The sequence below is a fragment of the Aristolochia californica genome, unplaced genomic scaffold (assembly GCF_029961685.1).
Source record: "Aristolochia californica isolate CCGP_79_NKW_82.1479 unplaced genomic scaffold, dmAriCali1.0.hap1 SCAF_4, whole genome shotgun sequence".
NCBI classification, from domain to species: Eukaryota; Viridiplantae; Streptophyta; class Magnoliopsida; order Piperales; family Aristolochiaceae; genus Aristolochia; species Aristolochia californica.
This window is the reverse complement of record NW_027182103.1, coordinates 41,943,565-41,960,007: the sequence shown is the minus strand read 5'-3', so window position 1 is coordinate 41,960,007 and position 16,443 is coordinate 41,943,565. Positions and strand designations below refer to the sequence as shown.

Here is a 16,443-nt window from a genome sequence, read left to right as displayed (position 1 = left end):
TGTGACCAGAATGTCAATGTCAGGGGGAGTACCATATGAAGAATTTCTTCTTGAATACCAATAATTTTTTTCATCGCAAACTAAAGTTATAAATTCTAACTTGAGGGGGATTGTTGAAGAATATGTATGAAAGGAGTCTTATATGACTCTCAGAACAAGAAGTCTCATATAGCTAAAATTAATATGGTGGAGTTTAAGAGGAGTCTCAAAGGAAATAAGTTTCATTGAAGAGTCTCAGTTTAAAAGTGTTTTAGTTGTATTAGTCTTTTATTCATGTGAAGTTGTTGAGTTGTTTGTGACTTATCTTTTAGTGTTTGACTTTGGGTGTAATTAAGATATAAAGTAATTTAATTATAATATGATTTTACTTGTTTCTTCTATTATAAATAGAAACTTATTGAACTCAATTATAATCAAGTAAGTGAATTATTTCCCTTTCTCAAAAATTCAAAATATTTGAATGGAATGGATAACTTCCAATGTTAGTCCATGCACCAATAATTTTGAACTGCTTCTCAGCTGAAGGAAACTAACATCCTACCATTCCACAATTGCAATTGATCTCAACTCATTTGTTGACCTAAAGAGTCACATTGGAGATTGATATGTTATTATTTGTTATATTTATTTTCATAATGTGTGCTCTATAAAATTTCTTGGGCTAGCAAGAGACAAATTTTGACTTAAACTTAGATGGCCAAGCTAGATTAGTTGGCTCAATTAGTGAAAGAAGGCCATTGTTATCAAAGGATAAGTGCAAGCTCGCTCAACCTTGGTGGAGTGAGAAGAGGCTTCGGTCCTCCCGTCAATTAAAGTTAATCAAGTCATGGTATTATTTCCATATCATACAACTTGGCTGGAGAGCTTGTAAATCGTTAGAGATTATCTCCTAATCCAAGACGTATTTCCCAATCCCTGTCGTAGTTTCTTACGTCACTCGCGTATCGTGGTAGTTCGGTTTTGTTTTACCTTCGCATGTCTGATGCCTGTTGCTTGATTCCTCCTTGCTCAAGTCAGCCGTCGTCAATTGGAGCGACAGAGAGTCCAAACCGCGGAGAGAATTCAGAATTGACTGGTTGGTCGATTTATTTCTCTGGCAAAATCTTACCAAGGTTGGAAATTGGGAATCTTCACGAGGGGGAAATCTTTTCCCCAGGTTGATCGGCCGTGTACTGTATGGCAACCGCCGGCGACGATCATGACGACGCCGTCCTTAGCGACGTCGAAGCCGACGAACCTCCTTACTTGATTCTCGACTCTCCGCCTTCCAACGAGAAGACTGTCTGTGCCGACCGATACCGCGAGATAGTCGCGGAGCTCGAACGCGAACGAGCTGCCCACCTGGCCGTCGAGGCCGCCAAGTCCGACCTCCAAGTCTCCTTCAATCGCCTCAAGGTCCTTGCCCACGAGGCCATTAAGAAGCGGGACGAGGCGATTCGGGATAAGGAGGAGAGTTTGAGATCCAATGAGAAGTTGTCCGCGGAATTGTCGGAAGCCACGAGGTTGAAGGACGAGGCTTTGAGGCAGAGGGATGAGATTGCTCACCAGGTGGAGGAAGCCGTTAAGGCGAGAGATTCTTCGAGGTCGGAGATTGAGTCCGCTGCTCAGATGCTTGTTAATGGGATTGATAAAATATCCGGTAAGGTTGTTAACTTTAAGAATTTCTCTGGCGGCCTACCGAGATCCCAGAAATTCACTGGTTTGTCCGCAGTGGCGTATGGGGTTGTCAAAAGAACGAACGAGATAGTGGAAGAACTTCTTAAACAGATTGAAACGGCCAATAAGTCTAGAAACGAAGCTCGTGAAAATATAGAACAGAGGAACTACGAAATTGCTATTGAGGTTTCGGAGCTAGAAGCCACAATTAGCCGGTTGAGAGAAGATCTTGCGAACAGAACTTCCCAAGCTGAGAATTTGGAAAAAGCAGCTGCCGAAAAAGATGTGAAGTTGTCGGAGATGGAGAAGGAGCTCTCCCAGAAGTTGGCTTTGGTCGAGAAGGAAGTGGAGGAGTCCCACGATAGGTTGAGGACTTTGGTGTCCAAGCTGGATCTGCAGAAACCCTTAATTATTGATCAATTGAGCTTCGTATCCAAAGCTCACAACCAGCTCTGTGAAATATTTAAGGTGGTAAGTGCTAATTATGTAGTAGATCAAGTGGATGTGACGGAGACGTTGTTTCTGCCAAATGAAACGGATATGGACGAGAATCTCCGCACCTCATTAACGGGTATCATCTCAATTGATGAATTGGGTAAACTTATTTTGGAAAGAGTAAGAGATGGAATTGAAGAAAGGAATCGTGAAGTGAAAGTTTTGAATCAAACAATTGATCAATTAGTGAAAGAGAAACAACTTATCGGCTCATTGCTTAGAAGTGCTTTGTCCAATAAGATGGCATCAGACCCCTCAGCCAAGACAAACGAGATCTTACAAGTTGCAGAAACTGGTTTAAGAAAGTCAGGCTTAGATGTTAGGTTTGATGATCTTCTTGCAAATGGTGAGAAGCCTGGTTCTCGAATGACGGAAGAGGATGAAGTTTATACTTTGGTTAGTATATCTCTTGTATTGCTGATTAAACTAAGATTTAGCTTCACTTATATCAGAACATGTAATATCGTCTATATTTTCGTATAGGCTGGCGCACTGGAAAAGATAGTGAAAGCATCACAAGTGGAGATTATTGAGCTGCAACATACTGCAGAAGCACAGAGGTTTGTTCAAAATCCCTGAGATAAACGTGAAAACTATGGTACTAGTTTCTAGCAGATGAGTTTTGGTCCTTGGTGGAGCTATCGTGAACTTCTTTTTTCTTTGTACTCCTGTTTCTCATTCTTTCTTATTAAATAGTAGTTTCTAGCCGATGAGTGTTGGTCCTTGGCAGTGCTATCATGAACTTCTTTTTTCTTTATACTCCTTTTTTTCTCATCCTTGTTTAACTCATGATTGAGCTCTGTTAAAGTTGGGTCCATGTCCATCCCAAATGGATAACTGAAGTTCAAAGGCCTCTTCCCATCTAATAAGCATAATATCTATTCAAGCCCAAAGCAAAGTGGGATTGTTTCTCCCACACATAACAACTCTCATATTAGACACCTAGCCTGTGGAGCATGTAAAACTATAGGGTGGGATACTTGTTTACCCACGAACATGTTCCTACACATGCAAGACCAAACAAATAATCTGACTCAAAACTTAGAAGACCTACACACTTGGCCTATAGAGAATAAACTTGGAAGCCACATAGAACACAAGCTCTGATTTTGAGTTGGCACTAATACCATATTAAAGTCAGATTCTGATCCATCCTAAAATGGTTAGCCGAAGTTAAGATGCCTAGTGCCAACTAATAAACATAGGATCTCTGTAAGCCAAAACGAATGTGGGACAGTTTCTCCCACATAAAAACTCTCACTATAGATAAATAGCCTGAACGTGAAACATGTACAACTACAATTTGGGGGACTTTTTGCCCACCAACAAACGTTATCTTTTACATGATTATTGTGTCCTTGTTAGGAACGTGTCCTCTTTGGGCATCTTGTTTGTATTTTGATATCTGAAGCCGAACTCTTAAAGAATGAAGCTTTCTTATTCTTATTTTACTAATTTTTGAGATGTTAAAAGGATTGATAAGTTCAATTCTAGTGAAATATTCAAAGAGTGGAAATGATTGATAATTTCAATTCTAGTGTATTTGAAGAAATAGGATATATGTCAAAAGAAATGAATCCTTCTACTACATGTGCCATGAGTCATGACTAGTTATAGAAGTGTCAGAGACGAACTTAGAAGAAAATGATTACCACTGTTGACCAAAAGCACTTGCTCATCATACACTATATCCATATGAGATTGGCCATTTACCAAAAAGTATGGGCTTTTTTTCTCTCTAGTTATTTGGAAGGTGCAACGACACTTCTAATAGGATATGATTGCAGGCCATGGTTAATAAAATAAGAGAAAATGAATTTATAGGACAAGAATCTTCATGGTTAAAGTGGAAAAGCTTCATACTTACAGACTATTTCTCTGTTGTGCTTCCAAATCCATACAACTTTGGATGGATTCATGATATTTGTTAGATTTAGGATCTCATGATGATTAATGTAAACCAACCAGTCAAGGGAAGGAAGAAACCGAAGGGTAGGAAGAAGAGAGAAGAGAGAATAAAGAGAGAAAGAGAAGAAGAGAGAAGGACGGCTGTTTGGATAGAGTTTGAGAAAGTGGGAAAGATGATTAGGGTTGTGAATGACGTACTTAATCCTCCCCCTTAACATCTATTTATAATAGCAAAAGTGTTACAATTACATCAATGCCTTTTACCCTAAGAAGTGTGAAAAAGGGACAAGAAATAAAGAGATTTTACATCAATATCACTATGTAAATTATATCTTCCAAAAATATTACTTCATCAGAGCAAATCAAATACATTAAACCATGATCTAGGACATTGTTGGCTTTGCCTTTTGGAGTACCACTAAGTGTATCCTTCCTGGGAGCAACTCTGGATGCAGCATACAACTACCCTTTTCCCAGCTAAAATTAATCCTACTCATTTTAGGTGTTGTGCCATCTTTGTGGTCTTTGATGGTAGTCCCTTCCCTAGCTCAACATACATTCCTGTGACAACGATGGGGACACCAATATGCCCATCGGGCTCCAATGAACCCACTAATTATGGTTGAAAATATTTTTATAATTATTTTAGATTATCTTTCCTAATTTTACTGGATTTGATCAGATATTGATCTTATCTGTTTTCAATTTTAAATTTCAATTTTAGTTATTAATAGGTTGTAATAGCATGTTGAAGGTAGCTTTGAAGATGAATTAATAAAATCTCTGTTTTTGTTTTTCCCTTCCCTTTCCTCTATTCTTCTTCTTCTTCTAAATTCTCCTTCACGATTTTCTCTTCCTTTCCCCTTCCTAATTTCTCCATCAAAGCCAACTAATTGACAATCACATATGTCAATTAAAATCATGCAGTCGTCCTGCATCAACTTGGTATTAGAGCGAAGATCCATTGGCTAACATTTGTCTGCATCGGCCACTGAAATCACAATCTCACAGCCTTCGTCACTTCAAATCCAAACCCAATTTCAATCTTCCTCCTCTACTTCCCTCTACTTGCTTCCTCATCAATTTCAAATTTTCCCACTACCTCTATTTGTTGGGATTTTCTCCTCGGACAAGACGAACACCCATTCGCCACAAACATCCTCTAGCTCAAATTGTACCAGAGCAGCCTCCAAACCCTTTGAGCCGCCGATAGCCGATCGCAAAAAGAGAGAAGAAAAAAAAGGAATGACATTGTCGACTCAATTGCCTTCTCCAAACTAAAGCCCTCGCCATCGTTGTCAGAGAATTCGACAACTTCTCCTCCTTCATCCAACCCTTCCATCACTGACCTCTCTCTTGCTGTCGTCGCCATCGCCATCACCATCACCATCACCGATGACTTTTCCTTCTTCCCCCAGTCCTACGATCGTTGTTAGTTGTTTACTCGATGGTTTTGAACCTCCCAATGCCAAGTGTCGGGCTCACCCTTTGTTGTCGCCGCCCAATGTTTCGACCACACCTTCCATCGTTTTCAACGACATCGACTCGCTGAATCTCCATGGGAATCATTTGCCTCCCTTCGTCCTCAAATTTCATCTAGACCTAAATTCTGGAAATTAAGCCTCCCTGATGCCTCAACTAGAAAAGCCAGCGCGTGTCAACGGGCATGTGGGCGACTCACACACGTGTGATTCGCACGTGTGAAAAATGAGAGAGCAAAAAAAAAGAAACTTTATCCCTCTCCCTCTCCACACAAAGTTGGTTCAAAAGCCGTTTTCACAGGGTTTTTTGAGTTACCTTAGTGTGCGATGGACTGCGATGGACTTGAAGTTCTTTGTTCACATGGGTTCACAACGGTCTCAAATAGATGATTCTGATTTGGTTTTATGCTGATAAAAAAACAAGGGTTGCACCTCCCCCATTTGAGAGTTTCGTTTGCATTCGAATCAATCCGGGACCCCTTTTGTTGATGTATTTATCGAAACTCCAAGAGCTATACTCAACGGGGTCGACTGCAACAGTGGGAGAATTGATGGGGAGACCAATATGCCCATTGGACTTCAGTGGACCCAACAAGTATGTTTGAAATTTTTTTATGATCTTTTTTTTTTTTTTTTAGTTTATCTTTCCTGATTTTACTAGATTTGATCAGATATTGATCTTTTCTATTTTGAATTTTGAATTTTAATTTTAGTTATTGATAGGCTGTAACGCCATGTTGAAGGTAGCTTTGAAGATGAATTAATAAAATCTCTGTTTCTGTTCTCTCCCTTCTCTCCCTTCCCTTTCTTCTTCTTCTTCCCGTTCTTCTTCTTTCTTCTCTATTCTTCTTCTTCTAAATTATTCTTCTAAATTCTGCTTCACTGTTTTCTTTTCCCCTCCTAATTCCTCCATCAAAGCCAGCTAATCGACAATCGGATATGTCAATTGAAATCAAACAGTCGTCCCGCATCAGACAAGAACCATAAAAAAATTTAATTTGGGCAATTAATAAGAAGTTGTGAAGTCAATGTCTTGAGAAGGAGTGAGTCTTTTTTGCTGACTCAAGAATTGGTGTTCAGTTGGCAAATCAGAGTTGGTTTCGAGTTTATTGAGCATAACATTCTTGAGGTCCTGTCTGGTTCAAGTGAGCAAGTTTTCTGGGAGAAAACATCTTTAAGTGATTATTGTTATACTTGATCAGATGGATTATCTAATTTCCTGTCCCTTTTTTTTATGATTTAATGTTGGAAGTAATTTCCCTTACTGTGTGGAACTCTTTTTCCTAACAGAGAAATATTACATTGGATATCAATTGCTTTGGAGTTTTTTGTTTAACTCGTTCTGCAACATAATTTAAGCTCAATGAGCTGTACTATATAATCTCTCTTCATGAGAATGTCTCCAGGATAGGCCTTATACAATGTTTTTTTTCTCTTTAAACATTGAATCTGCTGTGGACTATGAGAGTTTTCCTCCGTTCTGCTTTATTATTATTCACCGACTCCATTGGTGGTGGGTCCTTCTTCAAGTCTGTTAACTTCTATTTATGTTATTTGGATGTTTCTTTATTTCTCATATGTCCACCGAGAGACGTCAATCACCTTGTATTAGTATTGGAGAACATTCCTTATTTTGGCCTTTTCTGTTTCTTTTTGTTCTCTTTCATTTTACAAATCCTGTAACTCTACAAAGAATAGAATCAATATAAAGGAAGATCTCTGCTGTATCACTTCCTCTAGGGGCTGTTGTTATGATTTAGTTTCTAGGCAGAGCTGTAGGATCATCCAAAGTTACACTACTCTCATATTGTTCTGTTTTCTAGCTTTTCTTAAAGTTATATGAAATGAAGATGTAACTTTTCATGCAAAAGATATCCCATTAAAAAGCTTAGGTTTTATTCCATACCAATATGCAATTGAGCATCTCCCTAGGCGAGGAAACTGGCAGGACAAAGGATGCCTTTAGAACACTGTCAAAAGTTAAGCTTTTGGCATTCTCGTGAGAGGGAAGCAGGGAGGAGGGGCCAGCAGGTCTAAAGTTGCCTTTAGAACCAATGTTATTCTGATGAGAGGGAGTCCTATGAGAAGGAATTTTAGTCTTGGCTGGTGATTGGGAGCTATCTCCCTCCAGTTCTTCTGAAAGACACCGACCAGACAAATCATGAAACTTGGGCAGGAGGGAAATCCAAGAGAGAGTACAGTGGACGGTATCTGGGACAACAGCACCGACCAACTTAGATCTATAGCTAGAATTCTCCCATTCCTGGCATTCCAAATATACACTATCGGACGGGTTTAGTCATTGTTTTCTCCAGAAGTTTACTCTGATTTCTGAAATTTAAACTTGAACCAAAGAATGGCATTCTTAAATCCTTCCTGATAGGATTAAGAGTCTTTTAAAAGTAATTTTCTGGTTGGTTGGTGGTTGAAGGTGCAAAAACAACATTGATCCCTTTTAGTGATTTAGTCTCTCATGTTTTATGATCTGCAAATTTTTTTACTGAGAAATGTGCTACTGAGCTAATTTCCATCCACTAGCTGTGCAAGATTTCCAGTCCACCTAGTTTGTTTTGCTTGTATTTTGCTTTCGTTTTTAAAAATAATCCCCATCATCAAAGAGAAAGGGAAAAGGACAATTGAGCAGGGAAAACCACAAGTTTCTAGTCCCTGATTCTTATGAGTGTGCAACTTCTGTTCCTTGCCTAAAGCGCTACTACCTAAACAAGATCTATTAACTTCTGTTCCTTGCCTTAAAGCCATTACATAAGGAAGATTTATTATTTTTTACCCAGATAAGGAAGATTTATTATCATCACTCAGAAGAAAGCCTTCTTCGGGTTCATAGGACTCGTCCTTGAAAAGTTGTAGTGCAATTTCTATATTGATCAATTTACTGAGGTAACTCTCAAAATAGAAAACTCACTTTTACTGAGAAGAGGGACAGAGGAACATTTGAAAGATATATAGGTTACTAGCAATATGTTTGATTGAGAAACCTACCGGTGAGGGATACCTGATTGCACTTCCATATGCCAACTCTAATGAATCTTTCCACTGGTATGAGGACATTGTAATTCCTTTGTGCAAAACATTCAGGGAAAAAGAATTCTTTTTAAAGCCTCCGATGCAGTTCTTTTTTTTCAGATGGCCATAATCCACCTTTTTTCCTATTCTATTGAATTGGATTATTCTTGAAAATTTGCCCAGTTTGAAATCACCCTACTTTCCTATGTAGATATTTTGCAAATGCAGAACATTTTATCAGCAAATTGAGGACTTGAAAGATAAAAAGAAGCAATATTAAACATGAAGTGCGCTTCTGATTTCTTGTAGAATCTAAATTAGCAGCTTTAAAGATAATTGCTTAGAGAATGCACCTTGCATTAGAAGAAAAGATGTAAGAGGTCGTCCCTTCTGAAGAACCTTTGAATGTTATTAGATGCTACGTGCAGATCTTTTAATCTGATTTATGAACTGTTAAAAAAATTCTTCCTCTGAGATAGCTCGTTGATATTTGGATGAAGTCCCTTCTAAGACAATGGAGGCTATCACTGATATAGACTAAGAAAGAAGAAGACAGGACGGAAGGTGAGAAAGGAGTGGCAGAACAGGGCAACATAATCAATTTGTTGAACTGGTTTCTAATTACCGGCCAGCCTCCTTTGATAACCACATTGATAAACTTTCAGAATAAAACTTCTGAAAATGCTCTAAATCAGAAAGGAAATAGTAATCCTCATGCTAATATATTTTGACTTTCTACAGCTAAGACTAACTTGGTAGCTGAGAATAATGGGAATTTACTACTGGTTAACTTCCGGAAGTGGAAAAAACACGGAACAAAATAGTGGAAACACTTTTCCGCCACATGTGCAAACCAGTGTATAGTATCGCCCCTTAACAATGTCATGTTCTATAGTATAGTACTGGTCTTAAGAGTAATGCATAATTGTGTACATGGTTGAAAAGTAACTGGGCATATGATACCGATTCCACCAAACATCAACACAACCAATTTTATATGGAAAACCTATCCAATATGAGGAAGAAAAACCACATAGCATTGATTCAGAAAGCTTCCACTATATGAAACAAAGTGGTTGCACTATTTCTTTTTTTCACCCCAAATAAAAAAACTGAAGGGTATCACATCAAGAGAATAACATAATCTTGGATAATGAGATAACCAACCAAATTGGTGTAGTTCTGCCAACTTTCATTGTTGGAAACGTGAAAGTAAACTGAGAAATAGATGAAAGTTACTTACCTAGGACTTATTCTGCCCTCCTCTCTGTTCACCAACAGAAAAGTTACTTCTAGAAAGACTTCTCGTTCTCTCCTCTCTTGCCCAAACAACACTAGTCTTGCTGGTAGAAAGGCATCTTTCTTTATTCTTCTTTCCTAAAGAGAGGGTGGCTTGGTACTAGAAAGAGAGCTCCATTCTCTCTCCTCTGTTCTCCCTAAGAGAGGCTTGCTTCCAGAATGATTTTTGTCTCGTCCCTGAGAGAGTTTGCCTTGTCTCTTCTTGCAATAAGAGAGGCTTTACATGCTGTAGAGGGAAATGTCTTTCACCATTTCCCAATTACCTTTATAGAATCTAGGGAACTTCCTGTACATGTTTACATTAACATCTTAAACTTTCCAAAAGAGTAAAAACCGTTTTGTCCTTTATTTAGGAGTACACATGTCTCTTCCCAATGTCAAACGCCTAGCCAACACAACCCAAAAGACCGGTCTGTTAGGTGCGGAAAGCAGAGTACTTAACCCATCAGGGGTGGATGGAACCTAACCCATCAGGGTTGGATGGAACCTAACCCAGGTGGACCAGAACCACCTAACTCTTACACCCACCGTTCCCGTTCCCTACTGCTTCCGCCGGGATTCGAACGCGGAATGTGGTGCCCAGCTCTGATACCATGTCAAACGCCTAGCCAATACAACCCAAAAGACCAGTCTGTTAGGTGCAGAAAGCAGAGTACTTAACCCATCAGGGGTAGATGGAACCTAACCTAGGTGGACCGGAACCACCTAGCTTTGACACCCAATACCCTAGTAAAGGTCTAGGTGCGACTATTTTATTTTTCCAAGGGGCAAGTACACTCTCAATAAGGAACCTGTTGGAATCCCAAAGCCAACCACTTTGAGTCACTTTCTCTTGTAGTAGGTCAAGGACCTCATGGCCCCACCTTTGGAAGAGGGAAACCAATATTTTTTTCTTAGTGAAAATGAGAAGAGTGGATTCATTAAGTGAAAACTCCCAGGGGAGAGAAGTACAATCCTGAGAGTATAATTTTGTACAAAGAAAAAGTCAAGGGTATTTTAGTCATTTCCCAAGTATTTAATTGCGTCACTGAGTATCTCTTAGGATATGTTATGGCTGAAAGGGTTAAAGTCATGATTTTATTTTATTTTTTCTGGTCTTTTACTAGCTATTTAGGATGTTACAGGTATGAGGGGTGATATTGTCAATTGCTGTAAAATTTTCACTTGAGAATTTACTGATTCAGGGGCGTGGCTGCTTATTCTGCTGCACCATTTCTCTAACTTCTTTTCTCTACTTCTATTTTCTCTCCTTTCTTTCTTCACCTCTCTTTATTGTTTTCTAATTCAACAAACAGAGAAAAGCCAAAAAAAATCAAAGGGGAAGGAAGGTGTCAACAATGAGATGTTGTTGGGCAACTCCTTCCCTGGCCAATGCATCGACTCTGCAGTTGGTATGTCTAACTGTGTGTAACCATGTAATGTCTAGGTTACAACAGCTATCCTCAATTTCTTCTAAGTACATAGCAATGAAGCTCCCTTCTTCAAAGTACACGTGTCTCCTTCTACAATGAGAGGGCCAGAGAAACTGCTGGCATAGAGTTGAAGTCCTTGAAGGAGGGCTCTCAACTTCGTCAACATAGCATCACACCATCCTTAAGGGGCAGAGTAGACAAGAAAGATGTTAACTGAAGAGTTTTTTACTACGCCTCCCCTATCAGCGAGGCCCAGATTGCCCCCAAGAGCTGTCGTCAAGGCTTATTTTTAATAAGCCCTTAAGAGGAGGGGAACCAATCACTTCTGTCTCCTAAGTAAATTGTGTACAAAGTCATTTCCTATAATATTTAATTAAAAAGCTACTAGTTGAGCTATAATTCTTGGACACTTCTCTAACAACATGTTTCTTTCAGCCAATCTTGTTCTTTTCTTTTTGAAATATTTCTCAAATCTTTTGCCTTTCTGAACCTACGTGATACACTCCAATTAGTGATGGAGACAAACTTAGGCATTAGACACTGGTAAATTTATTATTTTGATATTCTTTATGTGATTCCACAATTTACAAACTTGGATATACATACAGAAAGAAAAAGGATGGGTGGTGTTACTATTCTTCTTAATGCTATCAAGTGGGGTGCAATGCTACAATTAGTGTAACCATGTATCACTTTCTTTTATAATTAACAGTTTAATCAAACTGAAGGTGAGTACTAATTACTTTTCATTGTTTTTAATGGATTAAGGGCAGAGTCAAGTCTACTTAGAGGTCATATGGAGGCTCAGGCAAAAGAGCTTGGCCAGAAAAAACAATATATAAAGGAGGTCGAGGAAAAAGAGAGAATGGCAAATGAAAGTGTAATGCACTACCCCAACCAATTTTTGTTTGTATTGTCGCCAAGGATGTTTGGTCACAATGTAGTTATTATCTTTGTTTTTAACTCCTTGTGAGTAGCATGCTGATTTTAGCTAAATCACCTTTACAGGTTGAAGGCCTTATGATGGATATTGCAGCTGCTGAAGAAGAAATTGCAAGATGGAAATTGGCAGCAGAGCAAGAAGCAGCTGCAGGAAGAGCTGTTGAAGAAGAATTCATTGCCCAGGTATTGTTCTCACCTTGATGAACTTGTTCTCACTTCTTTTTTTGAGGTCCAGACCCAGTTGGTGAAGCTGTCAATGTTATGCCCATTATATACATATAGTATCTTTTCTTAATGCAGTCAGTCGATCATATCTTTCAATATTGTGCCTTTTAACATACCTATTTGCATGCTAAATTGGTCTTTGTATGTTCAATTGAGTCAGATGGAGTACAACATTTCTAAAAGGCTAATAGTACAGTGGAATCCTTTTAACATATTATTATATCATTCGTTTGTGGTCCAAATAACATACCTGTTTGCATGCTAAATTGGTCTTTGTATGTTCAATTGAGTCAGATGGAATACAACATTTCTAAAAGGCTAACAGTACAGTAGAATCCTTTTTACATATTATTATATCATTCGTTTGTGGTCCATTTTGGATAATGTTCTTTCAAGACTTCTGTGACATATCCAATTGGTTGGGTATCTTGTGCCATCTGTGGCCATTTCCCTGTCAGATGTGTTCTTTCTGAAATGGTTGTTTGATTCTTCGTTAGGGCATCCAATTCATGGTGGCAGCATTTCTAGGTTATGCAATTCTTAAGAAAAAGAGTTCTCTTCTATGATATGCACCAATCAGGTTATGTGGCTTCATTGTGATTGTTTTTGTTTTTAGGAAGCTTCATGTTTCACATCTAGAAAGCCTGCCTAAAATTGTCGTGGGAGAGAAACTTTTGGCAATCTATTTCATAACTGTTTTTTTTTTCTTTTCTGTTTTTGTTTTTGTTTCGTTTTTTTTAGAATGGAAATTTTTGTTGTATTAAGGCAAAGAATAACAAATATTAATAAGAGAGGATTCTCTGTTACATCAAAAGATTGAATGGAGACTCCTTATTTAGCAAGAGAGAGCAAGATGATTAGGTCACTGAGGAACATGACTCCAATTACAGATAAAATGAAAAGTTGGACATTGAAGAAGAAAAAGTAAAGGAGAAATAAGACGAAGATAGAAGAAGAGGTCTGTGATGTCCAGCCTTCTCGTTAGGGTCAGAACTCAACCCCCTAATTTTGTTATTAACTTCACTTAAGTCATAAAATACAATAGAATAAAAATGCCCTCCATAAGTGATTTTATACATCAGCGAATAAAAGAGCATAAAAAAAACAAGGAAAATTACAACTTGAACCACACCAAAAATACACTAATCCTTGGATAGCCTTAACTTCATAATTACTTAATTAACCATATATGAAATTACTCAAATACCCTTCACTTGGAACACTCCCCTTAAGCTGGAGCATATATGTCATGTAACCTCTGTTTGGTACAAAATTTACTGAAATTTCTTCTTCCAAGAGCCTTTGTGAATATATCACTAATTTGCTCAGTAGTCCTAACATAAGGGGTAACTATCTTCCCACTTATCATTCAATCGCTTTTAAAGTGAATATCGCCCTCTATGTTCTTTGTTCTCTCAAGGAAAATATGATTATTTGCAATAAAGATAGTTGTTTGATTGCCATCAAATGCTTGCTTCAGTCTTTCTCAAAGGGCTATTTTCCTTTTCCCTCTATTTGGTGGAACTGCTTTTGTCAGGTTGATGTCCACAAAGGTCCAGTAATATCTAAAATAAATTAGTCAACTTGTTTCATTTCATTTACTTGTTTACTGGTACTTTTTTTTTTTTGGTGGATTTAACTATCAATAGAGACTGGATCTGATAATGTAACTATTTCTATTGCAATTTGCAGTTGTCAACCCTCCGACAGGAGCTTGAGGAGGCAAAACAAAAAATGTTGGAATCTGACAACAAACTTAAATTCAAAGAAGAGACAGCCATTGCGGCCATGGCTGCCCGTGATGCAGCTGAGAAATCTCTAAAACTGGCTGACTTGAGGGCTTCAAGGCTGACGGAAAGGGTTGAGGAGCTGAGCGGTCAGCTTGAAGAGTCAGACAATAGGAAAGATTTGGGTACCCGTAACCGTCCTAGGTATGTTTGCTGGCCATGGCAATGGTTAGGTCTCAACTTTGTTGGGCACCATGCAGAGACACGGCAGAACTCAAATGAGATGGAACTCTCTGAGCCCCTTCTGTAGATTCGATTTTATTTAGTGTAATTCATTGTAATTTTCGCTGCAAACATACATAAGAAAAGGAAGTTCATTTGTTTATTTCAAAGAAAAATGAGTTTTCTGTCTTCACTGCGATTCAGGAAACTGATACAATCATAGGCATTGGCAATTGGGTACTAAACACCTCGTATTAAGCTTCTAAGTGTGATCACCTATACCTACCATGACTTAAATCCCTAGACTTGTGTCCTTCTTAACGACAAGGTTTTTGTGGTCTGATGTCCGGGAATCTGCATCCTTATGAACTTTTATATCGTAAATTTGGTCCAGTTCTCCAAAATTCTTCTATGATATTGAATCCAATCCTGTGAACTTGTGGATCCATTCCAATTGTGGGAAGAAATCTTGTTAATTCCTAGGGTCTTCTCTCATTATTACAAAGGTTTAGAGGAGAAGAAAAAGGAAAGAGAAGAAGAGGAAGAAGAAGAAGAAGAGGAAGAAGAAGAAGAAGAAGAAAACCCTAGCTCGTTGGAGAGAAGAATAAGAGAGAGTAATCACAAGAGAGGAATTGAAGCCAAGAAGTATTTGATGCTTTAACCCACACCTTTTGGGCTGTACTTATAATTATAGGAAAAATTTTACAATATCAACAATGCCTTTAGGGCTGGTTACATCTCTTGAAAAAAAAAAAAAAAAACATACACCGGTTTATATAACTACAAAGTTAGTGCATATACATAACATAAATTCCTAATTTTATACAAGAATTATGAAGAGTTGTTGTTGTTGCGGTTTTGTGGTTTTGTTGAAGATGTCTTCAAGTAAATTTCTTGAAGGAATATAGTGCATGGTAATATCTTCAATTTGTATTTTTTCTCTGATAAAATGACAATCACTTTAGATATACTTTGTTGTTTTATGGAAAATTGGGTGTGGCAATATGAATTGTTATTTGCTTGTCATAGTGAAATTGTATAGGTGCCTTGAAATGAAACCTTTATTCTGATAATAAGGATTTGAGTCATATTATCTCACTTACAATGTGAGACATAGCTCGATACTTTGCTTCAACATTGGGGTAGTACCACAAATTGTTTTTTTTTCTTTGCCGGATAACCAAGTCACCAATCATTATGCGATAATTGGAAGTGGATTTCTTATAAATCATTAAGTATTGAATGTGTGATGGTTTTGCACCAAGCTTTAGTTTAAAATCAAGTAGCAAAATAGTCATGGAATCATGCCATGATGGTGAGCCATTTCAAAACATTCTCATACTTTAAAATCATCTTTGTCCTTACTTTGTAATTAAATAAAAATTAAAGCATTAAAATAATATATATATATATATATATATATATATATTTTAAAATTAGAAATAAATAGAAAAATATCCTATAAAAATAAAATGATTAAGCAGAAACTTATAGCTATGGAAATTAAAGATGAAACTCTACTTAATTAGAAATTGATAAAATAGATCATACAGAAATTGGTAAATTAAAAATATTCTAAAACAGAATTTTTTTAAAATTCTAAAGTGGACAATTAATTTTTTTTAAAATAGTAACTAATTAATAAAAAATAAGACCCCTTGCCCTAACAACGATAATTATACTAAGTTTATCCACTTGCTCTAACTTGAGACCTCTAAGTTTAGCCAATGAATATGGTAATTATTAGTTAATTTGTAATAATAGATTAACTGATTAATTATGAAAAGATTATAGATTATACTATAATCTATTATAAAGAATAATTATGGATAATAATAGTTAATAATAATGATAATAACTATTTTTTAATATATTTATAATTATTAATTAATACTTAATAGAAGTAACAAATAATAAATATTAACTTAATAGTTATTAAGTATGAAAATTATAACTACTAACTATTAGTAATATATATTTTAAAAAGAGTTACTAATTATTAAAGTATTAGTAGATAGTAGAGAGCAATAATGATTGATAATAATAGTTAAT

General features: G+C 37.2%; 1 protein-coding gene across 1 annotated transcript; it reads left to right on the top strand.

Moving 5' to 3' along the window:
• Nucleotides 1-1,030: 1,030 nt before the first annotated feature.
• Nucleotides 1,031-14,615, top strand: LOC137963008 (uncharacterized protein At3g49055-like). Its single transcript, XM_068810178.1, has 5 exons — nucleotides 1,031-2,547; nucleotides 2,635-2,711; nucleotides 12,044-12,155; nucleotides 12,284-12,400; nucleotides 14,135-14,615. Exons 1-5 carry the CDS (start codon nucleotides 1,177-1,179, stop codon nucleotides 14,477-14,479), a joined length of 2,022 nt encoding a protein of 673 aa, XP_068666279.1. The 5' UTR covers nucleotides 1,031-1,176; the 3' UTR covers nucleotides 14,480-14,615.
• Nucleotides 14,616-16,443: the final 1,828 nt, after the last annotated feature.

Coding starts and splice junctions, on each gene's coding strand:
- LOC137963008 (XM_068810178.1), top strand. CDS start 1,177: ATGGCAACCGCCGGCGACGATCATGACGACGCCGTCCTTAGCGACGTC. Junction 2,548..2,634: donor AGGATGAAGTTTATACTTTG/GTTAGTATATCT, acceptor ATTTTCGTATAG/GCTGGCGCACTGGAAAAGAT. Junction 2,712..12,043: donor CATACTGCAGAAGCACAGAG/GTTTGTTCAAAA, acceptor TAATGGATTAAG/GGCAGAGTCAAGTCTACTTA.